This window comes from Netta rufina (genome assembly GCF_964035555.1).
Source record: "Netta rufina genome assembly, chromosome: 3".
NCBI classification, from domain to species: domain Eukaryota; kingdom Metazoa; phylum Chordata; class Aves; order Anseriformes; family Anatidae; genus Netta; species Netta rufina.
The window spans coordinates 26,426,004-26,453,659 of record NC_140125.1 but is presented as its reverse complement, the minus strand read 5'-3'; the positions used below and the strand labels follow the sequence as shown (position 1 = coordinate 26,453,659).

General features: G+C 37.0%; 1 protein-coding gene across 1 annotated transcript in view; it reads left to right on the top strand.

The window, feature by feature from the left end:
- Positions 1 to 455: 455 nt before the first annotated feature.
- TARBP1 (tRNA guanosine 2 -O-methyltransferase TARBP1) overlaps positions 456 to 27,656 on the top strand; it is a gene marked incomplete at its 5' end in the record, with an annotated part of 34,818 nt that continues 7,617 nt past the window's right edge. Inside the window, 23 exons of the mRNA XM_084284243.1 lie at positions 456 to 1,329; positions 1,452 to 1,549; positions 2,416 to 2,485; positions 2,978 to 3,126; positions 4,317 to 4,369; positions 5,902 to 5,999; positions 6,987 to 7,122; positions 7,902 to 7,998; positions 8,692 to 8,781; positions 10,547 to 10,685; positions 11,133 to 11,229; positions 11,533 to 11,708; positions 14,731 to 14,828; positions 15,929 to 16,090; positions 17,587 to 17,780; positions 18,484 to 18,736; positions 18,826 to 19,014; positions 21,547 to 21,746; positions 21,908 to 21,979; positions 22,926 to 23,046; positions 24,523 to 24,633; positions 25,517 to 25,666; positions 26,907 to 26,993. Of these exons, the coding sequence (XP_084140369.1) occupies positions 456 to 1,329; positions 1,452 to 1,549; positions 2,416 to 2,485; positions 2,978 to 3,126; positions 4,317 to 4,369; positions 5,902 to 5,999; positions 6,987 to 7,122; positions 7,902 to 7,998; positions 8,692 to 8,781; positions 10,547 to 10,685; positions 11,133 to 11,229; positions 11,533 to 11,708; positions 14,731 to 14,828; positions 15,929 to 16,090; positions 17,587 to 17,780; positions 18,484 to 18,736; positions 18,826 to 19,014; positions 21,547 to 21,746; positions 21,908 to 21,979; positions 22,926 to 23,046; positions 24,523 to 24,633; positions 25,517 to 25,666; positions 26,907 to 26,993 (3,714 nt within the window). The remainder of the gene's footprint in view (positions 1,330 to 1,451; positions 1,550 to 2,415; positions 2,486 to 2,977; positions 3,127 to 4,316; positions 4,370 to 5,901; positions 6,000 to 6,986; positions 7,123 to 7,901; positions 7,999 to 8,691; positions 8,782 to 10,546; positions 10,686 to 11,132; positions 11,230 to 11,532; positions 11,709 to 14,730; positions 14,829 to 15,928; positions 16,091 to 17,586; positions 17,781 to 18,483; positions 18,737 to 18,825; positions 19,015 to 21,546; positions 21,747 to 21,907; positions 21,980 to 22,925; positions 23,047 to 24,522; positions 24,634 to 25,516; positions 25,667 to 26,906; positions 26,994 to 27,656) is intronic.

Here is a 27,656-nt window from a genome sequence, read left to right as displayed (position 1 = left end):
TTCCGTGTATTTAGAATGTTTGATCTTCATGTGTGCGTGTTGGTAGAGCGTAGACTCCCTGCACACCCAGCGCTGTTTACTTGCCTTTTATACCTTTTAGAAATATTGTTTTTATAAATATTACCAAATTCAGATTGAGACTTCATTTATAACAATGGCCATGATCATGGGTCAGGTCTTGAAACTAGAAAATATTTATTTATTGGAAGAGATGGCAACAGCAAGCACGCGCCATGGGCGAACACCACACTTTGTGCACTACACCTGGTTGGAAGGGGCCCCCCAGCCTGCCCCCCACCCCTCACGCTGCCCCCCCAACATGGCGGCCCCTCCCCTCCCCTCAGCGGGGCGCAGCGGCCCGGCCCCGCCTCCCCTCCCCTCCGCTCCGGGGCCGCGCCTGCGCAGCGGCCCCGCGCCGCGCCGTGCCGTGCCGTGCCGAGCCCCCCTCCAGCAGCATGGAGGTGGTGCTGGCCGACGCGCTGCTGGCCCGCGGCGGCGACCCCTGCGCGCTGCTGCGGGCCGTGTGCGCGCCGCTGTCGGCCGAGCGCGCGGAGGCGCTGCGCCTGCTGCTGCAGCGCCTGGCGGCGGCCGAGGGCGAGGGCCAGGGCCGGGCGGCGGGCGAGGCGCTGCGGCGGGCCGCCTGGGAGGTGGCGCTGGAGCGCTGCCGGCCGCTGCTGCGGCTCGGGGAGGGGGCGGCCGGGGGGGCGGCGTGCGCCGAGCGGCTGCGGCTGGGGCGGGCGCTGCGGGGCGCGCTGCGGCACTGCGTGCAGCTCTGCGGGGCGCCGCTGGCCGCCCGCCTGGCCCGCGACGCGCTGGCCGAGCTGGAGGGAGGAGGCGGCGGCGGGGGGGCAGCAGCCGAGGCGGCGGTGGAGGCGCTGGCGGCGGCGGCGCCGCGGCTGGAGGAGCCGGCGCTGGTGGCGCGGAGCGTGGCGGCGGCGCTGGCGCTGCTGCGGGACGACGGCGAGGCCGAGGCGGCGGCGGCGCTGGCGGCCGGGCGGCTGCTGCCGGCGCTGGGCGGCAGCGGCGAGGCGCTGGGCCGCGTCTGGGAGGGGCTGCTGGGGGCCGGCGGCGACCCCGGCGCGGGGGAGCCCCCCAGGGCCGGGCGGGCGCTGCTGGCGCTGAGCGCCCTGTGCGACGCGCTGCTGCCCCGCGGCGCGGCGGCCGGGCCCGACGCCAGGCTGTGCCCCCGCTTCTGGCGGCTGGTGCAGGAGGGGCTGGCGCAGGGGGACGGGCTGTGCCGCTGGAGGGCCCGCTACCTGCTGAAGAGGGCCGTGGATCTCTGCGGGGGCCAGGCAGCCTGCCTGCGCTGCCCCCCCGACGGCGGGGACGGTAAGGGGAGGATGGGGGGGGGGGGAGGCACCGTGTCGCCTCCCGGTCCCTGCTGTGTGTGTGTGTCCCTCCCCTGAGGGCTTCTGTGGCACCGCTTCAGCGCTTCTTTGCGTTGCCTGCAGAGCCCAGCCTCTTCTGGTGGTCTGCCGAGGAGAACGAGGCGCTGCTGCGGTTCTGGGAGACCTACATCTTGGTGCTGGAAACCCTGGAGGGAAACCAGGTGAGGGCGCCGGAAAGCCTGGTGGCAGCTCCCGCGCGATAGCTTCTGGCCCGTACAGTATAAACATTTCCAGTTTTGGCGATTGAAGGCATTTAAGCAACGTCAGGCATGATTTATTCTGATTTTTAATCTTTAAAATGCAGCAAGCATAGTTTGGAATACATTCCCATCTCTCTCTGAAATCTGGTTATGGCTGTGCATTGAACCAAGGAAGGGAAACCCAGGTTGCAGCTTATTGCAAGACCCGTTGGGTTACCCAGTGGGGTAACCCATTTTTCAGCAAAAATCAGGCTATTGCACTCAGTAACCTCTTCTTAGTAGATGGCACTACATCTCCAAGTAAAGCACTTTGTGCCCTTGGATGGAAGTAATTCCAAGTTTGACTCAGAGGCCAGTGAACTTGGTAGAAAGATTGCTTTTGACCTGAGACCCTCTGCAATTGCATGGTATAAACTAGTTGTGATTACCTGTTTGTAGTTTACTTATCTTGCATTATTTGTGCACGATTGTCCTGTAACTGAGAGAATAGTGATTATCAAAGTGTTTAAACAACTTCAGAGGTTTGTGCTGTTTGATTTGAAAGCTTCACACTGTAATTGAGATGAATGGAAGGATTACTGTTATGATACAGTAGCATAGAAGTAACAATTCGTCTTAATCTCTAGAATATGATTTCCTGTTGCACACCAAGTCCTTGGATCAGTTGCACAGGCATTGCAGAGTATGTTTGTTTATTTAAATGCAGTTTTATTGTCAATTGCTACGTTGATGCTATTGATAGTAAGTTCTAGCTCACCACTAAGTGCCAGTTCTTAGATTTGAAATTGTAAACTGACTACTTACATTGTATCTGATTTGCATTTCAGATCCATGTCATAAAGCCAGTATTACCAAAACTAAACAGTTTATACGAACATGCTATTTCAGGGGAAAAAGGTAAGACAAAATTTTCTGAAGCATCTCTAAAGTATTAGGTGATTAGCTCTCACATTTCTCTTCATTTTATTTGCAGCTTTTTGTTAAGTTTTCACGGTCAGTGCTGCTCTGAGATGCAGCAACAAGAAATCCTACCATATTGCTTATTATCTTATTCTGAAGTTGTTTTTTTTTTTTTTTTTTTTTTTTTTTTCCTGCTAGCAGAACTAACTACCTGGCACTTCCCCTCTATGTTTTGTTTTACTTGGGCATTTACTTTTTTGTTGTTGTTGTTACTGTTTTTTTTTTTTTTAATGGGAGATTTAGTAGGATATTTTTATAAATCTAGCAGCTATAATAATCTTTCTGAAGTGTGTTGTGTATTGACTATCGCGTTATCCAGAATGTCAATGTATTGTATGTGTGTTTGATGAATTTCCTTAAAACATAGATTTGTATAGAGAGTATACTAATCCGTCACTGTTAATTTAGAAGAGTTTGCTTTTGTAACAGGTTGTTGGTTGTTTCACCCATCATGGCACATGTGCATCTACAAAAGAATGTTTGAGAGTGAGAATAAGACATTGACAAAGGAAGGCATTCTTCATTTTTTAGAGCTTTATGAAACAAAGCATCTCCCCAGTTCTCTTGGCTTTTCGGAGGTAAGGGTTTTATGGTTACTTGCCAGAACAAGTAGATGTTCTAACTTGTAATGTATCTTAATGCTGATTGCATCAGTGGTGTTGGAATTAGGAATGTTCTGTAAAAATACCCTCTTTATTTACCTGTGTGAGCGATGGCAATATTTGTAAGTGATGTCAAATATAAAATTAATTGGAAAATAGCCAGGCTACAGGAAATGGGTCCTTAAATGCAGTCATTCATCCACATATTTGAAGCTAATGCTCTAAGTAAATGTACCACCCAATTTATTGAATTTTTTTTATCAAGGGTTACATTAGCAGGGGAATAATTGATGCTTCAGACTTCCACAGTTCCTGATCTTCTCCGAAATTATTAGATCAATTGGTTGAACAGAGTTTTGGGTAAACTTGGTCAACAGACTTTGTCTGTGCACAGTGTCTCCTATTTAAGGACTGATTTTTAAGATCCATTGACCCTGGGAGATATTTTGAATGTGTGTAGTATAATCAGTGTATTACTGTATCTCCCTTCAAAAATACATGTACATATATTCCATATATGGGAAGACATATTTTAAGTCCTTATTTTTTTTTATATGGTAACATGTATAGGTTGATACCCCAACCAGCCTACACTTCATTAAGAAGTGATCTGTGTTGTATTACCATTGCTTCTTTCTCCTCGTCATATTGCCCTCAAAGGCTAATATTTCTGATTTATACAAATTAAGTTTGCTTCTTGATCACTAACTTGAAATCCAGTTAACCTTTAAAAAAAAAAAAAAAAAAAAAAAAGGAACACATCCTTAATCTTTCTAGGGATGGTTTAGTAGTATAATAGTCTTTTCTATTATGTTCTTCTACTTCTAATCTTTCCTCTATTTCATGTTTAAATATCTTTTCCTTTCTTATGCTGAACACCATCCATTCTCCATCTGTTTCCCAAAATGCTTTTTGTGCTTGCAGCTTTCACCATGCTCTGTGAAACTTACCTATTAAAAAAATACTGTTCTGCTTGTTTAGTCTCCTGCACCCCCTTCTCTTTAGTTTCCAACTTCTTTTGCTACTAATAGTTATTATTGCCAAGTGTGTTCTCTAATTTCTGATTCTTTCTTTACTTTTAAAGTGAGGTTGAATAATTCTAGTTAGTCTCTATGTATCACTGCCTTGCAAGTGTACATTTACTCATTGTTCCTCCCTTTTATCAGTTTGTTATCGGGCCGTTAATGGATGCCCTCTCAGAAAGTTCCCTTTATGGCAGGTAAGCCACTGATTATTAAATGTATTGATTATTGTAAGTGTGTTCTACCAATAGTGGTTTGAGCATGTTTGTAAAATTTTGGATAAAGTATATTAGTAAATAAATGGTATTTGCTAAATTCACTGACAGGTGGAGAGTTTCTTGGGAAAGATGTGTGGCTGTGAGTAAGAGATGAAACAGGTTCAGTTCCATCCTAGTGATAGCAACTTAGTAATGCCTTAAGGTTCTGCTTAGCATATAGTGTTAAAATACTAATTTGGAAATGAAGTGAGATACGATAAGTGAGTAACTTTCTGAAATATTTATCTTCTTTTCTTTTTTGCACAGACAGAAGGGGTTGCGCTAATTGCTGCAAAATCATAACTGATAGATATATTTTTTTTCCACCATTGGATGACTATCCTTTGGCAAATAAAAGACTTTTCAGAGCAGACTGTTAGAGACGTGACAGTGGCCTCTTTGGGTATAAATACGTAATGAACAGATAAAAGTTGGAGGGGTTACAAGTTGGTGTTCATTCATTGTACTGGTGGTTTTCAATCCTTTGTGTTACTTGCATGGAAAGTTCTAAGAATGGGAAATTGCTGAATGCACTTTATTCCAGATGAGTGTCTTGGGTGATGAACGTTTGGCTAACAATCAAACTCCAACTCAGTTGGAGTAGCCTTGACTGGCAGACCTTTTTTGGCAGCTCAAAGAGTTGACATTGTTTTTGCGCTTCAGGAGAGAGGGAAATATGATTGTCACTTAACCAGTGGTCAGATTGGATTTGGTTGTTCTGGATACCTGTGTAAGCATAGTTAGAATATGTTGTTTCATCTAAACATGACAGGACACGTGACCTTTGCTTCAGGATCTTGCAGCAGCTCTGTGTTTGTCACCTCAGCTGGCTGCAGTATGGTTTGCATGGTCATACACTTCAAATCAGACACGGGAAGTCAAAAGTAGCAGCAAATGCTGCATGTTTTGGTGTACTTTAAGTGGAGTTATAAGTTAGAATGGTGTTGAGTTAAGGCTTTATAATCTTCTGTCATAGCTTTAATACTTCTAGTGAAACATGTTGGGATATATCTGAAAGTAGAAGAGTGATTATACAAGGAGTAGTATAACAAGAGTGAGTATACCAGAAGTAGTGATTATACACAGGTCTTGGTAACCTGCTTGTCCAAAGGCCTGTAGAATCCTGCTAGTGCAGGCACAAAGTTGAACCTGTAGTGCCATTTCTTACTGTGGGCTCAACATTTGATGCTCCCAGTCCAGTAACTTTACTTGAGGTTGTACTTGAATACCTGAGTGTGCTGATGCTGTACCATGTCCTTGTAGGGAGGCTGGTATTGTTGTGACCTTCGTCCTCTCTGTGTTTACTGTTGGACTGCTGGGCACAGTGGAGGGAGCAGGCTGACGCATTGCATCTCTGTGGCCTATTGGGACAGTCTCTGCAGTGGATTAACCATTCTGGTTTTGTTTAAGGTCAATCCTACTTGTAGCTGTTAACATGTCAGTTGTGTATTTGCTGTTTTAAAACTTAACAGGACACCAGGTCAGTCAATGGGAGCCTGTCCTCCACTGGGAATGAGGCTGCAGAATTTTTTGGCTACTTACCTGATGCTTCTTCCAGAGGAAGAAAAAGGTATGTTTCAATATCACCTTTATCTTTTTAAAATAAAGAAACCAAATAAAAACTGTGGAGTCATTTTCCATATCCCATGTAAGCATTTATCCCAATTTTTCCACATTACTTGAGGGGGAAAAAAGGAGTAGTTCTCGCTATGACAGTGAAGTTCCCAGAAAAGAGAATTCTTCAGAGGCTTAGAGGGATGCTGCTGTAACAAGTTGCAAAATTGTTTTAAGGGAAACTTGAGGGCACTTTTTTTTTTTTTTAATATATATTAAAAAAGAGACAAAAATAACCACAACCCGTTGTTCTGAAGATGAATAGTTTTTGCAGATTTTTTCTTTGTCAGTTTAGATAATGCTGTGCTGTGTAAAATCTTTAGAACTATTCTGTGTTGATATTCTTTTCTTTCCTTTTTTTTTTTTTTTTTCGTTAGGTTGATTTATAAAAACAAACAATCTGCCAGACCTCTTTGGTCACAACATGTGTAGTCAACACTCTGTCTCTTTTGAAGCCCTAAGGCAGAAGCTGAATAAGGATTTTTTATTTATTTCTTTTTATTGTCAGGTTGGATACAGGAAGATTTCTGGGATGTTTCCCAAATTTTGGTGGTAGTGTAGGCTGAAAAGGAGCAACCTTTGACAGACCAGAATTTAATGTATGGTCTAATGGGATGAAATTAGGGTAGAACCAGCTCTATTCAATATACTCTATTCACAGGTACATATTGTTGTGGAAAACACCTTACATGCTTGTAGTGCCGTAGATGCTGTTATTTCTTTGCCCTTTCCTATTGCATGTATTTTATTTATCAAAAAGTCAGTGTTCTGTGATTAGCAACTTGGAGACACCCTTGTCATTCATTTAGTTTTCAGAAATGATTTTAAATGTACAATGTGAGTGCATCGTAATGTTCTCCTGCTGGGGTCTTTGTCATTTAAATGCATTGGAAAGCAGAAAATCACACTTGATTTGTTTATTTTTGTTTACTTTTGTTTTAAGGTAGTTTCCTGTTAAAGTTTATTCAGAAGATGACAAGTCGGCATTGGTGTGCTGTTCCCATCTTGTTTCTTTCTATGGCTCTGGCGTGTATCCCTGCATGTAAAGTACTGGGCACTGATGGACTTCAGGCTTTAAGGTAAAACCTCTACTGCCTTGCGTTCTTTCTTACTTCTTGTAAGGAAACATGCGGAACGTTTAGAGAGCCGGGATTTAGTTCATGTTCTACATCTACATGTTCAATCATTTTCATCTACATATTCAATATCATGTTCAATCTGCATCTGGAGACAGCTCACAAATTGATACCTGAAAGACCTGTAAATAGAAAGCTAGGTGAAAGTTATTGGCATGCACTTCGTCTTTAATTGCACTGATTTTTTGGAAGTGCCTGCATTCACTTTCCAGATCTGTTAAGTCAGTAATTATTTCAGTTTAACTGAATTTGAAGCTTTGAACTAAAATCTTATGGGTGGACTAAGGAATAGTGAATAAAAGTAATTTACAAAGAATAAAACAGACACATCTGCTGATAAGTGAGCAGTGAGGGTTTCATCCAGCTTCTTTCAGTACTAGCGTAAGAATTTGATGACAAACATAATCTGCTTCCCTATCTGTTAGAAGTAGAAATGCAAACATTAAATTATCAGTTTGAACTGATGTGAAAAATTTCCTGTGCTTTTTCAGTACTTCTAGTATTGTCGTATATGTTTATCCAAGTTTTAACCTCAATTTTTGAAAGTATGTAGAGCAGTAGTCTGGGATTAGGGTTGTATTCTGTCTGATTAGGGCAAAGATTGTGTTATATTTAGTATGTTTGTTAAATACAGTCTACTACGTGGAAAATCGTTAATAATTAGGAAATTCTTAAATTTCTTAAACGTGTATTTTCTACAGCACATATTTTTCTCTTTGCAGAGATGTGCTACAGTGTACCATGATTACACATCAGATTTTGTTGCGTGGAGCTGCTCAATGCTATCTTCTTCAAACAGCTATGCATTTGACAGATGTGGTGAGTTTTTTTCTTCCTGATGACAGAAATGAACCAACACTTGTACAGTGTAAACAGATGATTAAAAAATTGCTAGTCATAACATAGAACAACTGGCTTTATTAGATTTGCATTTTTGTTTGTGACTAATTGATATCAAAATGATAAAACTATTATTAATAATGAAATAGAAAAAAAAAATATTCAGTAGTCGAATTATGTTCTGGTTGTCTTATAACATGCTTGCTTTTTTAGCTGAGGGGAGTATCAGCATTCCCCTTCAATTACAGGCTTCTGTGTTGAGTGTTTACGGCTAGAGGAACAGAAATTTCCTTTCAGAAATAGAGGAATAAGACTTACTGGTGACTGATTGTTTATGTCATTCATTTAAAAGGTGTTAATAATAGATATAACTATTCTTCTAGTCATTCATTAATTTTCAGATAGATTTCAGATGCATGTTTGAACTAGATGATCTTTAATATCCCTTTCAACCCATTCTATGATTTTAATACTTTGGAGAATTAAGTTATATTCCTTGATAAAGATAAGCTGGTCCCTAAGAGCCAAAAACAAGTCTGTACCATGGAAAGGCAAGGTCTATTTCTTCTTCTACAACATTTGCTAGATGAAAGTGACTTCCTGAATCCTTAGGTAGATGTTATTCATTACATATTATGTTAAAAACTATTGTATCTTAATTGATTTCTTCAGGAGAAAGTGTCTCTTCCAGAAGTTTCAAGCTTTATTCTGTGCCTTAGACCAGATGAATCATTAAGGAGAGATACTATGTTATGGATAGAGGTGAGAACTAAAGCTACTTATATTTTTTAAACACTTTTTTTTAATACCTATACAAATACATGATGTATTATTAATATTTAAATGGTTAGCAACTTCTGCATTGACACATTCACGACTTTCTGGATATGGAGTCTTAATGGATTTATGTTTCAGTTGGAAGCTCTGATTTTTCTTTAATACTACAGAGGAGTTAACATTAACCCTAAACAAATTATTTGGCAGATTCGAAACAAAAAGGAATTTGAAGGTTGTCAACATCACAGTTGTTGAAAGTAAGGGAGGGAAGAAAAACGTGACTTTTCCCTCTCTTCATGCAGAAATTCTCAGTTCTACAGAAGAAAAATCTTTTTTTGAAGCAGAGGCTTTTTTGAACATGGGAGCTTGTATACACCAAGCTCCCGTTTCTTCCCGTGGTTTCACCACATTTCTTAGAGTTTCTCTAGTATATCTAGTATTGCAGCTGTTGGGTTTAACCATGTTGAAATGCAAATCAGAATCAGTTCTTACTGAGACTTTGGCCCCTGAATACTGGTCCTGTACGAGGCTTTGATGTGTTCATCACAGTCCTAGTCTTCTGCATCCTTTGCCATTGTTGTAGGAACTAAAATAACTACTGGTAAGCATGTACTAGCATCTGTAATCTCTCCCATCAGGGATCCATGCTCACTCCTCTAAATCGTTGGTAACTTCAAGGAGAGAGTGCGAAGCAGGGCATCCTATGGAATCCACAGAGCCACGACTTGGGCTTCTCTCTCTACTTTTATTAAGGATACCAGGTGGATGTAACATCCTCAGCTGAAGCTGTTCTTGGTCATCGGATCTACAGGCAGTTATTTCTCTATATTATATATTTTTTTTCTTCTCCTTTGGCTAATTCCTTTTCCTCCTTTCCCCTAAACTATGTTGTAAAACTTAATTTGATGGAAAAGAAAACTCTTTTTTTAAAGTTTATCTTTAGAGTGATAGTCTGCTAGAATGGTGCATGTTTTCCCTTTCTCTTAGTTCTGAAGGTAGTGTCTGAGACGGTGTGCATCCTGAGAATCTCTGAACGGGCCAGTATATGGGCCAAAAAATGTATGAGCTGCCTCTGATTTGCATGTTGCTTGGATGAACCCAGCACAGGCAAGAGTAACAGGGGAATCTCTAAAGGACAAATGTGGCTAGGGTGTAAAGTGAGATTCTGAATTGCAAATTTACAGAGGGTGTATGTGTTATGTCTTTGTTAGGTGCAAAATGCTATGGAAATACTCAAAGAAATCATTTTGTGTATAGGATTTGCAGAACCAGATGATTAAGTAGCCATAGTTTGGGTTTGTTATGCAGCAGTATGATAAAAAGGTTTGTGCAGAGTAAGCTCGTTATATATGCTGTATACTTCATCCTATTCAATTTTTTTTTGGCACAGAAGTTGAAATAAAAGTGCAGCTCTCATTAGATAACATACAATGATCAGAAGCCTTTTCTGAGATAAAGGAATTTTTTACCAGTATTATATTGAAGACATTTTTTTCCTTATAATGGTAACAATAATTTCATTTTTTTGGGTGCTCTGAACTAGTCTGTGGAAGAAACTTCTTGTGTGTTTGAGGAGAGTAGTCTGTTAGGCCTCCCAGTAGTTCCAGTGAAAGCCTTCCATGGTGTGGATCTGCTGATGTGACAGTTCATATTTGACAGTGCTTCAACATACTGTTGTTACCTTGCTAAAGTAATGTCAGTACAGAGCTAGCAGATACAGTTAAATAGTAACATACTGATTTTAATTTAGCTTTGCAGTTGGCTGCAAGTGAATGACAGAAACTTCAGAAAGTCTGTGCGCTCTGATTTTGAGCATCAAGAGACATCATCACTATATCAGTATGTACGAGGTCTTGTGGTAGAGTATCTTAAGACACCAGCATCTGAAAGTAAGTTCAATATTTGTTAGTATAAAAAGTTCTTAAAGATAATTTTAAAAAAGTACTTTGGATTTTAGAAGTTACTAATTTGTTTATATTGTACTTAGTCAAATTCTGCTAAAGTTGTGGCATTGGCATTCATCATTCTTAAATATGAACTTTTATTTGACTTATTTTGAATATGCTAATATGTTTTTAAAAGCAGTAGATAAGTCTGTGGGAAATCTGCTACTAAATACAGCTCATTGCCTTAATTTGATTTTGGTGCAGAGGCAAATGGGATCAACTTCTACGATGTGTAGAGGAAAAGAGTTTGTATTTAGATAAAAGAATGCAAAAAAAATAGTAATATTATTTTTAAAAGTAGTTGCTTTTATACTATTAATTTCTTTAAATATTTTATTTTAAAATGCTATTTTCTAAATGCTATGGAAACCTTAAAATATCTTTAATTAGGAGAAAATTGCTTTATGCCTGACTGGTTTGAAGCTAAGCTTGTTGCAACAATGATACTGTTGGCTGCTGATGTGGAGCAGATGAGGAATAAATCCAGGTAAGTATGAATTATCTTAGCTTACATTTTTGCTCTTTTTCTCTTATCCACCTATGCCCTAAGGGTCTGATAGAAGCCTAATCAAGATGGGAAGTTGTCCATTTGTCTCTGTAGACATTGGGTCATCCTGGTAGACCCTTAGACCTTGTCCAACTGTTGCTGCAAACTTACTGGGTAACATTTTTATAGATACTTAAGAGGCTTGGAAACCTGTGTCCTATTTATTTCCATAAGTAAGTGACTTCAGCACTTAAGGCAGATACTCAGAAGAAGACTTTCTTTTTAATTTTTGTTTTTGTGTAGTGGAAAAAGCAACATAGAATGGATTGAACTAGAGGCTTTCTTGAACCCTCTGCTGGATGTCTTGATGAAACTTGGCAGTAATGCTTACATACCAACACTGAAAACAGATAAAAGCCTACAGCTTCTCTTGAAGTTATTGCAGACCTGTTCGTTAAAATGTTCCAATACACAAGATGGTTAGTGATATCTTCAGTATACTGTGTCTTATGTTAATTATAGTCTAACTAAAAATAAGGTACTTAATGTTTTAAGGCTATATTGTTGAATTAATACTAGTCTAGAAGTGATTTTTTTTTTTTTAAGTGGACAAGCTGACATATATTTTATGAAATCAGGCTGTGGGTCCAGTCCTACAAAGGCTCTTCTGAAGGTTTCCAAGGACTTGGAATTGAGAATGTGGAATCCTAAAAAAAACAGTTGTTATCCATTAAGTTTAGGTTTGCAGTTAGTTAAATTTTGGAGAATGTGCCCGTATTACAAGTATCTGTAGGCCTGTTCTTTGCTGATGTATGGATTTCAAAAATCATTTAGCCACTTGAAAAATAAGTTAGTACAGAAGCCCAGCCTAACCTGCTTAGTTACCCCAGGTTCAGGCAGAGCCTTACTCAAGTGCATAAAATGATCCTCCTAGATCTGCTGTTCTCTGGGTTGACTGGTAGGTATTTTTTTCTCAGTTAATGCTCTTCAGACTGCAGAAGTTAGGATGACGCTAGTTATTTCACAATCTTAGGTGTGATTTTAGCTGGCAACTTTAACTGACTTGTTTTAGTTTAGTGTTGGTCAAAAGCAGAAGGGTTAAGTGGTGCTCATTTCAGCACAAGCCTGCTGGCATGATTGATGTGGTCCCCCACAGATTGAACAACATGTAGCCCTTTCAGCTACAAAGTCCGGGCAAAAGCTGTGGAGTCCTTACTACTCCTTTGATCAAAGGTTTTGTCAATGTGTAACCAGAACAGCTCTATTGTTTTTTTTTTTTTTTTTCCTGAGAGCAAGTGAAACGTGGCAACATAATTGTTGTGATTAGAATACAGAACTAAATCGAGTGATCTTGACATTCAATTTCTGCTTCACCAGATTGTTGTGTGTTTTTTTTTTGTTTGTTTTTTTTCAGTGTTTTATAACATGAAATACAAGAGTATACTTTGGAGCAGGGGCCACAAATTTAGGCTCTTACATGGGGGATGAAACGATTTTGGGTTCTGCATCCAGATGTCATAAAGATGTCTAAATGCAGTCCTGAAGTAAATTCCTAACCTAATTTTAAAAAGTGCTTTATATAGTAACCCCCCTCTTGAATTACAGCTGTTTGACTGAAATGTTGAATGCTAATTATGCAGGCTGTTACAGTTCCTGTTGTGGGATGGTCTCTGACTGCTGAGGTGGATTCCTTCAGATGAAACTAAATTGGAAGATGTGTTTCAACTGCCAGTGTACTTTCAGGTCACAGCACTGGGCTAGAGCAAGCTGGAAGCAGAACCCTCTAAAACACATAAGACAGCGTGTTAGGTTTTTATTCCATAAATAATTTCTTTATGTGCTGCTGTGCTTGCTAATGTAGATGCAGTCCATTGCTTCTGCTTTGGGAATTTGGATGCCTAACTTAGCATTAGTTCTGCTGCCAGAGTTCTTAAGCTATTGCAAGGCTGAGCATCACAGGATCTTTGTCTTTTTGAATGCTTCCCTCCTGTACATGTAGGTGCCATACTACAGCTCACCATCAGTAGCCTTTCAAGAGGCTTTTGGAGTTGGACTTGTAGTATTACATCTGTTTATGTTAAGAAAAGTAATTCTTATATTATTTCCTACAATGTTTTCATGGTTCTTCATCTTGCACAGGAGAGTCAAATAATAAATCTTGCTTCCAGAGCTGCGAATAGACTGCATTGGTGGTTGGTGGGGTGGGAAATGTAATGCTGTAGAATGCAAAAGCTTTGTTGCCATGAAGGTGAACAGTCCTTTCTGTCAACTGGAAAATGAGAAAATATTGGGGAAGAAGAAAGGAATTTTTTTAAGCTTCTAAAACAAAAATAATAATAATTAGGAAGTGCTTTTATTTAAAAATGCTGTAATGGGGATAGACATATATCTGAAAGCAGCAGTATTTTTCCAGAGGTCTTGCTGTCTATACAGCTGTGAGACTTCACTGTTTTAAACAGTAAGTATTTGCTATTTATTGTTTTCGAAAGTGTTACAGAGCCACTGGTAGCAAATTGTGGTTTTCTATCTTAAATGTTTTATCTGAAGAATTTCTGAATTTTAATTGCAGAAGACTTTTTAGTGATTTGAAACTTCAGTCACTTTAAGAAAAAAATGATTAAACATCAGTAATATGACATAGCTAAACTGCTTGTTCTATACACATAAAGCATTAGAAATGCAGCAACAATATTAATTTGGAACTTCTGGAAGTCCTTTTATATTTCTACCTTTTGAAGGTCTTCTTCCATTTCATAAAAATTTGATGAATTAAGTCTAACTCAAGGTCAACAAGTGAAAAATAATCAGTAGATGTATCCTCTGGGTAACTCCCCTAAATACAGAAACTAACGACTGATGGTTTTAGATCAGGATGGTCATGCAGAGGATTTTAGCTCCATTTTCATGTTGATATATTATTTCTTTGGCTTTCATTACCAGCTAGCTCTCACCCTTTTGAAGCACAGATTGAAGTGTGTTTTACCAGGGGTAAAGATTGGTCTCTATCTAAATCTCAATTATCTTTAAACAGTAAAAACCAACCAAACAAAACCAAAACCCCCACAGTTTTCACTTCTATACATATTAGAGAGAACTGCATTTTTCTTGCATATAATTAATGGCTGGATGTGAAAACTCTGTCCTTTATTAAGGAATACATTTATGAATAAGGTGTTTGTGCACAGGGATGGAACTAGGGTGAGTGTGCATTAAAAAATGGAAAATCAAGCTTTTATTTTTGGGTGTCCCATCAATTTTTTTGGCTCACCAATTCATGATAAACCACAGGAAAGGTTATCATCTGGTTTGATTCTTTTCACTCTGAGGTTTGTGTTGCTACAGTACTGAACTGTTTTAAGGTATTTGAATACTTATTTAAGGCATTTGAATACGTATTACTGTATAACATTTGCACTGTAACTTAAATCCATATGATGTAATAAATTAATTTAAGAAAGTGCACTTCTGTATGTTAATGCATTTATTTTGCTTTTCACACAGATAAAGTATTGTCTTTTATTTGGAAATCTCTAATGACACCTGTGGAGAGTATTCTTGAATTTATACTCCGTCAGCTTACTACAAATGAATTAAGTACGGTAAGTAGTTATGAGACTTACTTTGGTGTGACTTTGCTTGTTAATTTGATTTTACCTATGTTCTTTGTTTTCATACCAAGTCTTTAAACACTTCAGCGTTTCTGTGCAAGTAGACTTTTTTTGTAAACTTTTTGAATGGATGCAATGAGTTATTTAATGAAGAGTGAGTTTAGAAAAGAGAGCCAGTTCAGATTTCATGGAGAAAGTTATATGGAAATGTGTGCAGAAGTGATAATGAATAGAAGTCAAAATTACATTTTTTTTGCTTGGGAAAGCAGAAAAAAAAATAAGTCTGTACAAGAATATAGTAACAACAGCTGGAAAAAAGTTCATGTTTCTGCAAGGGTGAAGTCTTCGAAAGAAGCATGGGGTACCTTCTTGGAAACAGCATGAAAAGTACGAAGTAAAAGAAACACAAAGAAAAAGCTGATAGCAGACAGTCCCCAAAATATGAGTGTGATAGAAGACAGATAAGAAACATGCTACTGCATCAAAACAAGTGTTAATGTTGAATCAGGAGAATTTCAGTCTGAATGTGGGTGAAAATGCAGAGGAGCTACTCCGAAAACTAAAGGATTTTTTTATATGGTTCCCTGAGTGAACAGCTTAATAGACGGGTAGTTTTATGGTGTGGAAAAAAAATGCAAGTATGATAGGCCAGGAGAATTAAAAGCCATAAAGCAAGATATAATCCTGAGATAAAATCTAGTTGGAGAAGTGCAGGATGTACCATTGTATGTGTATAGGGTGCAATGCAGTGCTATGTTCTGATAACCGAGTTAGATTTGAACACTGTTTCAGGCTAGCTCAGGTGGTTTTATGGGGCATTCCTTTGCTCCCAGTAAGGGAAATAACCTTGCCAATTAAAAGAACTGGAGATTTCTTACGGAATTTCAGACTGCCTCTTGTAAGGCATAATCACAAACACTAAACTAAAATAACCTGTAAGATGAAAAGACAAGATTTAAAATACTAATAAATTTGTTTTCCTTCCTGTTGCTTACCTTCTACTATCATTGTTGATAGTAGTTTTTTTTTTTTTTTCTCAGTTTGTTTCCACCTCTTAATGCTTCAGTTTATTTTTGTATCCTCTTCCTTAGGTTGGTGATCTGGATCGTTGTGACCTATACTTAGCCTTAATTCCAGAGATTGTGAATTTGTGCTCACAAGTCAGCTGGAAAAAGTTACCAACTATCAAGAATTTCATTTTGTCCCTCACTAATGCCTCTATTCGTAATTTTCGAGAGACAAATTGCAAAGAGGTAATTAATGCAGTATTACTTATTACAATATATATATATAAATTAAAACTGTAGTTATTAATACAGATATCAATGATATAGCCATATTTCTAGTATAATTTTTGTGTATGCATGTATACATATTTTCCTGCCTGTGTAATTAGTTGTGAATATAATGTCAATGTAAAATACTTGTAGCTAAGATTTTTAGTACTTTTGTTTTCTTACTTGTTTCATTTTAGTTGTATCGACTTTTATTAAAAAATGAAACTTTAGTTGTAATATAGGACAGTAGGTACTCAAAAGCTTTTTTCCTTGAACGTGAACTGATCCTACCTAGGTTGTTATAGTTAAATGAAAATGCCTTTGGTATGCCTTTGTATCAGCGATCTTCAGAATTTCAAAGTTTGAACATAGAAAAAAAATCCAGAACCTAGCATTGCTTTGGATTTTCATACAATTCATTATGTTCATTGTTCTATAGCTGTATTTCAGGCATACTAGCCTATTACATACATTTTCAAAAGGTAAAGAAACATTACTGTCATGTAAAAGGAAGGGATTAAACTAAGACTTCCTGGCAGTGTAATCTTTGGTATTGTCTGGGTTGAATTATTGATCAAGAACAGTTAATAGCACAGTAAAAAGATTGTAAGTATTGGATTTGCTAGGTTTACTTCTCTAACAAAGAACAAGAATGAATTTGTAACAAAGAACATATGAATTATGTGCTTAACACCAGTAATTTCAAAGTAAACATTTTTTTCTGGTTCAGACGTGTTCAATGATGCTTTTACAAACTTCTTTTGAATTCAGTGAAAAGTATACTGTTATGATGACTTTTCCAGTTGCTCATATATCACATTTTCAGCTGAAGTTTAAGAAGAAAAAATAAAGAGTAATTTAAATGGGAAAATATTTTCTGTACTCTAGACAGCTGAAAGTAGTTTGAAGGTATTTAAATAACACTGAGCTTTTAATATTACTAGGAAACTATATGCTTACTGATGCTTTAAGATTTTTTGTTTCATTCAGCTTTGAATATAGGCATACAAAATACAAAATAATGATAGTACGTGTTGTGACCATGGAGTGACTGTTCCAAGAGGCTAGAAGGAATTCCAGATTTGCACTGTCCTGTTGCATTGGGTTTGTGACTACATGGACATGAATCTTTGATTGGTGTCCAGCAATATACGGGCTGCTACCTGGCAATATACAAGTGTTCCAAGATAGTGTCAAGCTAGACTCTTGCACTTAATGAATAAATGACTGTAATCTGTAAGGGTTGTACTTTTTTTCAGTGCTCCCAACTTGTGATTGATTGCACCGATCTAGCTAAGGCAAAGCTGTGTTATGCCTAGGTTAAGAGAAAGGAAGTACAGGGTTGCAGAGTTGTTAGTTTATGATGTCCAAGATGATACAAACAGAAATACCATATGTATTGTTTGGTTATTAATATATTAGAAGAAATTGATGCATGTTTGATTGTTGATATTTGATTTTGATCTTATTAGGAGCCGACAGTTAAAGAACAAATTAGAAAAGTAATAAGCATGGCCTCACTCACAGTAGTTTGTGAGATAATGGATCGGAAACCTGAAGCACATCTTGAAGCTCTGCCTTCTGTGGATGCTCTAAAGAGATTTATTTTGTTTTTCCAATTTAATGAAGTTGTAAAGAAACCATCTTACACTGAAGAAAAAAGTAGGTACGTCTGTGATGTAGCTTAAGTAATACTTCAGAAAAAGTTGGATTAGAGAGTAAAGCAGCAATTGAAGTGCTCTTTTTTTTCCCCCCATCTTCTCTTTGATAATGTTATACGAAGGTAAAAAGGAAAATATCTGAACACAAAAGATTCGTTCAGGTGCTGTTCTGACTTAACATTCAGATTTTAGAATATTAAAGCAGCCATAGTAGGTCAGACCAAAAGTTCTTGAGCTCAGTCATCCAATTCTGCAAAGCTATTTACTTTCTAATACTACGTAACCAGATCTGGTTTTGAATACTGCTAGTACTTGTGCCAGCTTACATATCTATAGAGAGCACAAAGCCATAGCATGTACACAAGTTGGTTGAAAAGGAAATGATTTACTGTTGGGGAAGTGAAAGAAGCCCAGAGCAAGTCAGAGGGTTAAAAAACAAATACTTCAGGAACGTGACTGTATGGAAAGCATATAGTGATGTTCCCAGAAGTTTGAATAATGAGATTACTTGAGTTCAGAACTCATTTCTCTGTGTTTAGAAAGTTTACTTGTAGAATTCTCTTCAATGAGTTTGCCCAGTCTCCCTTTGAACCTGTGTAAATACTAGGACCTCAAATATATTAAGTACAGTTAAGCTGTTCCTGGTAGATAGGAATGTGCAAGATGAATTAATATAGTATATATTTAAGAATAATATTTTTCTTACAGCTTATGTGAAGAAACATCATCTCAGGGGTGGGGAAAAATTGTTGCACGCTATGTTCGTGACCAGTGGATCTGCCTGCGTTTTGTTTTAAATAAGTTTCCAATGCTGGCTCAAGAAGAAGCAGCTTCAGAATTGCCCTTATCTATAGTTGAAAGGTCAAGAAAAATTCTACAGTCTGCGTTAGAAGCCCTAACTATTCTTCCTTCAGACCAAGTTTTACCTGTGTTCAACTGCATGAAAGTTCTTGTTCCCAAGGTAAAAGATATAACCAACTGGAAGATACCAATAGTTTTGTTTGGTTGTTTTTGTCAAATGTACCATTTTTTTTTTCCTCTTTCTTCTAGCTCCTGAACTCATCAGAATCTCTCTGCATAGAAGCATTTGATTTGGCTTGGAAAATCATATCTTCGTTGAGCAACACACAGCTAATATTTTGGTCCAATCTGAAAGCATTTGTTCAGTTCATCTTTGATACTGAGGTTCTAGCTGTTGCTGCAAGTGCAAAGGGTCAAGCATATGCCAAAATAAAAGAGGTCAGTTTAAGAATTCTCTTTGGGAAGTGAACACAAAATTTACCTGGATCTAAAAATGGGTTTTACTTCTTATTTTCTTTTTGGTGTTTGTGGTGAATTTTTCCTTTTCGAGAAGATACTAGTTTGATCTGAGAATTAGAGTGAGGATAAACAAATGGGACTTCAAACAAAAAGAAGCGTTAGTTCTTTTTGGTTAAAAAAAAAAAAAAAAGTAAAAACATTTGTGAAGCCTTCGTGTTCATTCATTCAGTCACCTTTTTCTCCTGCTCTGCTAGTGAAGGTAATAGCAAACAACTGAAGGGTATCTGCAATGCAGTACAAACAAAAGATCAAAATGCATATTTCTAAAATGTTGGTAGTTTGTTTGCCAACTTGTGCTACTTCAGAGTAAGGCTTACAAATGAAAAATTGCATATCTGTTACATCTGTTAGTTGTTCTTCTAACACAGAAAATGAAAAGTACAGTTTCTTTGATCTTTTTAGACTGGTATGTTCTGCATTCAGTAAAATGTGTATTTTGGTCTTTGTTCTATACTTACATTATGCAATTCCTCTGAAATTTGTTGTTGTTTGGGATTTGCCACCTGCACTGGCAAAAACTTAATATTCTGGGAATTTTTTCTAGTGGTCTTTTAAGAAAATACTCTCTCAGATGAAAAATTACAACCCTTCAACACTTAATTAGATGCTATGAGGTAGATTTAACTACTTTAACAGCATCTTTAAATTTCTTTTTTTTTCTCTGAATATCCAGGTGTAGGAAACAACAGAAAAATCAGTCTCCTTAGAGCGTGGTAGAACTGGCTTCAGATTTTGGAAGACAAAAAACGATTTTTTACTGTTTTTTGTAAGATGTAGCTTTCTATATTTCTGAAATCTACATAAATGTCATGGTGTTTTCATTTTGAGTCACTGTATTCAGTACTGGGGCTTTGATTCAACTTGGCTCTATACACAGGAATGACATAAATATTTTTCTTTTAAATAATCTTTGATGTTTCCCTACTTTTTTGATTGCTTTTTCCCCTGAACATTAGATGTTTGTACAGAGCAGTCCACGATTACTGTAACACATTTACCAGAGCAGTAATACTTCATAAATGTTACCCATATGTATGTATGCTTAGAATTATTGTCTCGTGCTGCTTTGCACGTAGCACAGAAGTTACCCTAAAAGGGGTTGCAGTTTTGCCTTGAAGGTCCACATAGTTAGCTTTGTCCTGATCTCGAACTCATATTTGTAAGTAATTATTTAAAAAAAATAAGTATTAACTTTTTTGGGCTTATTTTCTTCAAAACAATGTTGCTGTCATCTATTTTAAACAGTAGATAACACTTCATATTTGTAGTCTTAATGTGGACCCAAGTCAAAATAAGATGTATCCAAAGAGATGCAAATGCTTAGTTCTAGAAACCTGCTAGCTGTTTCTTTTAATGAATGTCTGGAGTTAGTAATTGTGTGTGGTAACTGATGAGCTGTAGCTTTTATTTATTTATTTATTTTAATTTTCAAGAACTACTTTTCTTAACTTCAGTGTTAGTGTTTGAGACATTATTTAAGGTGTACTTTGCCAGTGTTGAATCTGGAGTATCAGAGACAGCAATCAAATTGTCTGCAGTGGGGCACACTGCGACAACAGGCATCAGGAGGTAATGAAAGTCTCCTATATTCAGCAAAGGGCATCTGGTCGAGCCACCCTCTGCCCCTTCATAAGAAAATGAAGATAAAGTTCCCAAGCAAGTGTCTACTTACATATATTCTTATCCTACTCCTTGGCAGTTTCTTTTGCCATTGACCCCTTGTGCAGTGGATATATAGTTTTAGCTAAGAGATAAAAAAAAAAAAATTATAGCTGAATTGCCTGATACCGATTTGCTACAGAAGCATAATTTTGCCAGCCACAGTCCACTGTCTCCTGAATAATAGTTAGGGGGGTGGAATGGAGAGATACGTTTGTACCAAAAAGGAAGTATTGCTGTAGTATAATACAGAACATCTTCTACAGAGGTGCCCAGGAGCACTGTGGTTTTAGGCTTTGTTTCTTCTGCTTTCTTCTTTTTGATTTATGCAAATAATCAATTGTGCTAGAACTTAAGTTTCCTAAACTTCAATATGAACTTCAACTTCAATGTAGATGTAATCCTCATTAAAGAGAATTAATAATATAGCTACATAGGGAATAAATTGTTCTTTTTTTCTAAATTAGTGAGGATTGATTAAAAACACCAGGTTTGTGTACTTCAGCGAAGTAAGCCCAGTTGCATTTGTTCCAGTTCCCAGGAGATTCTTGTAAAACATGTGTTGCATTTGTTCTGTTTTCTGTTCAGCATAAACATTGTGGGCCACTTGTTAGACATTCACCTGCCAATATAATCAGAATTGTGGATAAATTCAAGACAGCATTAACCTGAGCAAGTCTCAGATGCAGGAGGGAATCACACCTGCTTTAATAGGATAACATTGCAGTAGCTTTTAATAATTCTAGCAAATGTAGAAACTAGACTTTTTAATCCTTTATTTTGTCTTTTCAGATAATTTTCAAGCTCATAGATCTGTCTACTACAAAGACTGGAGTCTTCAACGTAGTCATTAGTCATTGTTGTCAATCTTGGATATTTCCCACCATCAATGACAGAAGTGCTTTGACAGATGCTTTCTTAAATGCTGGGAATTACTGTGAACTTATCACTGAGGCTTGTGTCTTTGGAACTGTATTTAGGAGGGATCAGAGGTAAAAAACAAACAAACAAACAAAAAAACCTTCAGGTCCATGTGTATGATTGTTACAACTTTGTGTTCTTTGTTTTCTTTTAATCTCTGAGATATTTGAGAAGAGTTTTTTTATGTGCTTTTCTGCTAACTTTGTTGCTTTGTCTTTTCTTGTCTGAGAAGACTTATACAGGATGTGCATGCCTTTGTAGAAAGCCTTGGCGAAAAATGTGCCGCAAATGTTGTTACAGAAAGGTATGTATCTTAAAGTATTTAGTCTGAATAGTGTCTTAGTCACTATTGATGCTGTAATAGGAAAGATGTTTTTTGAGCCAGCTTCTTAGGATTATATTCATAATCTTAAATATCAGTGAAAGGCAGTAATGTCACATCACATTCAAAATGTAGATAGGTATTTTCAAGAAAGTATATTCAAATTTGATAACTTGAATGGGACGGAAATAATTGCTTCCTCGTTATTTCACCTCATAAAAATAAGACTTTTTAGGGTGCAGTTATCATATGGAGTGCTGATTTGTATCTCATCATTGCAGACTTAATAGTTAATAAATTTAGGCTTTAATTAATGCACCCGCATTTGGAGCTTGACTTTACAAGATGGGCTCTAGGCCTTTTTATTTTGACATACTGGTAATAAGCTCTGCCTCCAATTTTCCAAACTGGGGGACGTTGGCTACTAGAATATATTTTTCCAGCTTGACTCCCTCCTTTACTCAGTGGAAAAAGAGAAACAGTTAAAATGTGGTATTTTGGGGAAGTGTTATTGACATGACCTCAACTGGAACTCACCAGTTTTCTTCATCATCAATGATGGTCTGGTTTGGGTTATTTGTGTATTCTGTCATCTCACTACAGGCAACTTGATGGCAATTTCTCAGTTTTCTGTGGCAAATGGGATGTTTACTGTGTTTGTTTTGCCTTCCACTTTCAAGATTTCCCAGCATATTTACAGCATTTACCATTCTTCTCAAAATTTGAGCTTTCTAATGTTTTTTTGGCATTAACTAAATAAATATGTTCATCTTAAACATGTCCTTTGACTTTTTTTATGGCCCAGTCTTTTCCGCAGTTGAGAGCATTGTATGTATGTTCAAGGTAAAGCTTGCTACTGCCTTTTAAATTTAGGATTTATCTTTATATCTGAACAAATAGTTTGACTTTTTCTATTAATATTTTACAGTACAAACCGAGATGATCACTATGTGAGGGTTTGTGCTATTAAATTTCTGTGCTTGTTGGATGGATCAAATATCTTGCATAAGATGTTTATGGAAGACATTGTCAGCAAACTACTTGATAAAGTAAGCTTCATTTTTCTTGGTATATAAATGTAATGTTAATATAAGTATTAAAATGCAAAGTACTTAAGAACTTAAGGTTGGAAGGTTGTTTTTGTAGTTATTTATATGGCCTATCTAGATTTGCCCTGTAAGACGCTTTTTTTGCTCATTATTATAAGACATGAGCTAATTTAGCCAAACTGTAATGGTTAAAAAAAAAAAAAGTCTCTTCCAAGTTTATTTCAGTATTTTAGGGGATGTTCTGACTTCACCGGGTAGTATCCAAATATGTAACTATTGATCCAGTAAGAATTTTCCTCTAGGCTGCATTTCGAAGCTCTGTGTTTCACCTTAACAATTACAAACTACATTTTGAATTGTGAGAGCAATTGTCTAATTAGGCCTTTATAAATGAGATTAATGGAGAAGATCGGGGTCTGATTTTCATTTATACCATGACTGCTTGTACACTGGCACTAGTGTAAAACTAATGGTAATTTACTACAGCTGCTGTTAGAACATAACCTGTGCATTCTGGTAGTATAGAATTCTGGTTTTGTCTGATGAATAAGAAATGGGTCCATTATTCATTCCCTCCCTCAATTAACTGGTAAAGAAAAATTTGTAATATTTTTGTTACACAATAAATCAAGTGGAAAAAAGTAATGTGAGCTTTAAAAAGGATTTCCTTCCTTCCTCAAATAGGAGGATTAAACATGTTAAAAAAAAAAAAAGTGTATTTGCATTTTAATATTGATACAAGTTCCATATCAGTAAATTATTTTCCTTTTAAAAAGCTAAGGAAATATGTTCACTAAGAAGGCCAAAACAAACTACATAGGGAAAGAATCTAAAGCTATATGAGTATGTGAGAACATGAATTTGTTATTTTCAAAGTTTCATTTATTTGATCTATTTTCTTTCACATAAACATCTTTTTTATTGCAGAATACTAGTTTCTGTCCCAAAGCTACATTTGCAGTTACAAGCTGAACTAATCTAGAGCATGATTAAATCCATTTTTATATGTAGACATTAAAGTAGAAATGCTTGAATTTATATACTCATTTCTTCACTCGGGATATTTAGTTCTTCTTTTAATATAAATAAATGACAGCTTGTCTTCATGCTCCATTTTACCCAGTATTATTTTAACTGTTCATATACAGTAGGTGCTGCCTTAACATAAATTCAACTTTCTGCTCTGTGAAGATTCTTAATATCTAATGTTGTTATGCTCTTAAGTAAAAATACTAAGTATAATTGTGTATGTATTTGTATGTGTGTGTGTATATATATATATATATATAAACTTTCAGAATGTCTCACTTATAAGCTTCAAAATTTATTTTTAAATAATATTAAAGTATTTGTCCTAGCTTTGTAGTGCTGATTACTAATTGTGCAGTAGATGCTGTTCTCAGTACAGTTAAATACACTTCCATGTCTTCAATTTTAAAGGAAAGATGGATAATGCAATTTCTATCTTGCTTTCAGGATGAACAGGTGTCCAGATCTAAAACACGCTATTACGCAAACTCTTTACAGCACAGAATTAAAAACCGGATATGGCAGACGCTCTTAGTTCTTCTTCCTAAGCTAGAGCAGGTATTACTCTTCACTAGAAATTTTTTAAAGATTTATTTTTTTTAAATATGCTTTCAACAATAATTTGTCATACAAACTGAATGCATTAATTGTAGCATGGTATAGAAGACATCTAATCTCTGTGACTGATTAAACATTTTGTGTAATTTAATTCTTTCAGTCTGAAATAGTGGATTTAAGTATTTCTAGAGGTCACTAAAACCTGGATCTTGGATTTGTGAAGTTGATTTCATCCAATGCTTCTTAATAATGATGTTTGGAAAAATTAGTAAATTGCCGTAAAGTCATGGGTGTTAGATCTAGATCTAAGTTGTGAAAAATTTTCACTGAAAATTTGAATATGTAGGGTACTATACTTGGTCTCCTAAGGAGACATTGTGGCAACCTTGCAGTGACCTAAGTTCTTCCCTAGGGGTGCTGTCTCCTTACTGTAACATTGTACCTATGAGTTTTAACATTCTTTAATAGTTCTTTATCCATCAGTTATGATTATGAATGTTAAGTATGTTTTGCAAAGAGTCTATATTTTAAACAAAACAAAAAAACAACAACCGAACTTCTTTTCCTCAGTTCTTCCATATGAGGAATAGAGACAAATATGGTACGTGTTTCTAATGTGTGCGTTGTTTAAACTTGCCTGTGCTATAGTATTGCTTCTGTAGCACTTTGCTGTCTGATCCCAGCCACCTTTATAGTCTTTTGCCCATAAGTATTACTTACATTAATTGTATAATAAAGAAATTAGATGGTTCTAAAATGTTTTAGTTTGAGTATCAAAAGTATTTCAAATATTATAAAGCTCATAATGTTTATTTAGATTTTTTTTCTTTATAGAAATAACTTTAATAATATCCTAAGTGATTGTCTGATTTTGTTTTCTCAGAATTTTTTGTGTGGCACCCTTGACAAAGTTTTTCAGGCTGGATTTGGTAACAATCAGGCATCTGTGAAATACTTCATAGAATGGATTGTTATCTTGAGTCTTCATAAATATCCCCAGTTTCTTAGTAAATTCTGGGATTGCTTTTGCTATGTAAGTAAGAACTTTGGCTTTCACTCGAAGTAATTTGAACAAAAAGGGTAATTTTTTTTTTTTTAACCCATATGCTATATTGTGTGTATTCAGAGTTTCATTTAGAAGAAATGGGTTGTTGAGATTGGAAGTGAGTCTGGACTATAGTCTGAGCCATTTAGAAGTTTGTGATTTAGAATTGGCTGAAGACAATTCTTGTTGAGAGTCGTGTTGAGAGATTTCCCTTTATAATGTAAACTCTATTCTGGACTCTGTAGAGCTGGTGTAAGTGCCATCAGGAATGCAGACACCTTAAATTCTGAGTCTGGGAAGGTATTGCCAAGTCACTTTTTGCTTCCACACTTAGCTTCTGCAAGACTTCTGCATAGTCTTGTTTGTCAGAGGAGGAACATGGCTTACATAACACATACATAATTTGCAGCTTTTAATGTGAGCTTCTGTCAGAATGGCATTCTAAAATGCAGCTCCAAAGTGGAGGCAGACTTTGCATATGGTACCCAAAAATCGTGAAAGGGTTGACTGAGCAGAACTGACTTACTAGCATTTCATTTTTGTGTTTTGGATTGAGTGATCACGCTTAAGATTAGAAATAGTCATAGTGTGTTCTGACGACCTTGAATTCATTAGCATCGTACATTTAGGCTGAGTAGATAATATGTACATGCATCAGATCCAGCGTATAGGAAGACATTACATGTGGGCCTCTGCTGAAGCTCACCACTCAACATAGTTAATTGGTGATGTTGTCTTGCTTATCAAATACAGATAGCCTAGTTGGTAGTGTAGTTATTTTTCAAAAAGTCAAACAGTAGGAGAAGAATTTAAAAGAAAAAAAGAATTGAAAATTGTATTTATATATTTTTGCCCCAAACCAGGCTGGTATTTAATATCACCCTGTGTGACAACTTTGTTCACTGATGATGTGTGCTGTACTTTTCTCTGCACTGGGGACAAATATCTATTTCAGTGTGTATTTAAAATCCTTTGATACTTAGAGGGTCAAATTAATCTTAAATTTCTAGTTTGCTTAAATCTTGTAACAGTACAGTCTAATTTCTACCAATTTGAAGTTATCAAAAATACATTTCCTGCCACGTTTATTTTTAGTGAGACCACCTAATATAATACCAATGGCTCTGGAATGGCAGTGCAGGAAGTAAGCTTCTGCACAGTTATGCTGTCTTTCACAAAATGTTTGTCAAAGAACTTTAGAAAATGTGGCGTTCTTTTTTCCCTTTAGGATGAGGAAAAGCTTAAGACAAGCATCTGTACATTTTTATCAGTGTTATCACACTTTGACATCATTCTTCAAAATACCTCAGAGAAGGTAAGTTCGGCTAAAATGGTTGTTTGTTCAGTTGCACTGTACTTGAATTTCTGAAATAACTGTCTTTGCTGTCTGTCTTCAAAACCTTTTTTAATACCTATATGCTGCTAAGGTACCTTTTGACACAGAAAATACCAGCTCTTCTCGCCACATCTGTACAATATTGGACTTACTGAAAACTAGGTAAATGGCAGATGTTTTGGATACATAGGGCCTGATTACCTGTAAATTTTTTAGAACAGCTATTCTAGTTTAACTAACCTGGGGTTGTTTTTTCTTGATCTGCATTTAATTTGCGGGATCCTGGGCTCAGGTAACCAGAAAGAAGGTAATCTTTTATAGAATAATAACACTCACAGAGTTCTTTGGAAATAGCTAGCCCTTGTTAAAGTTACATTTTTACTTGGAATTCTAATTTTTAAATGGAATTTTAAATACAATCAGAAGTTACATGAAAACAAGTACCACACATCTGCAGCAATCCAGGCGTTTCTGTTGGTTTTGACTCTTTGCATACATTTACAAAATAAGCTTCCTAAGTACTAGAAGATCAGCAAGTTGAACAAAGGCTTCTATGTATGCAGAATAGTATTTTTTACAACAAACTAATACATTTTCAAAACAACTATCTCTGTGCCCTAGTGAGAAGGAGGGAAAGAAGGA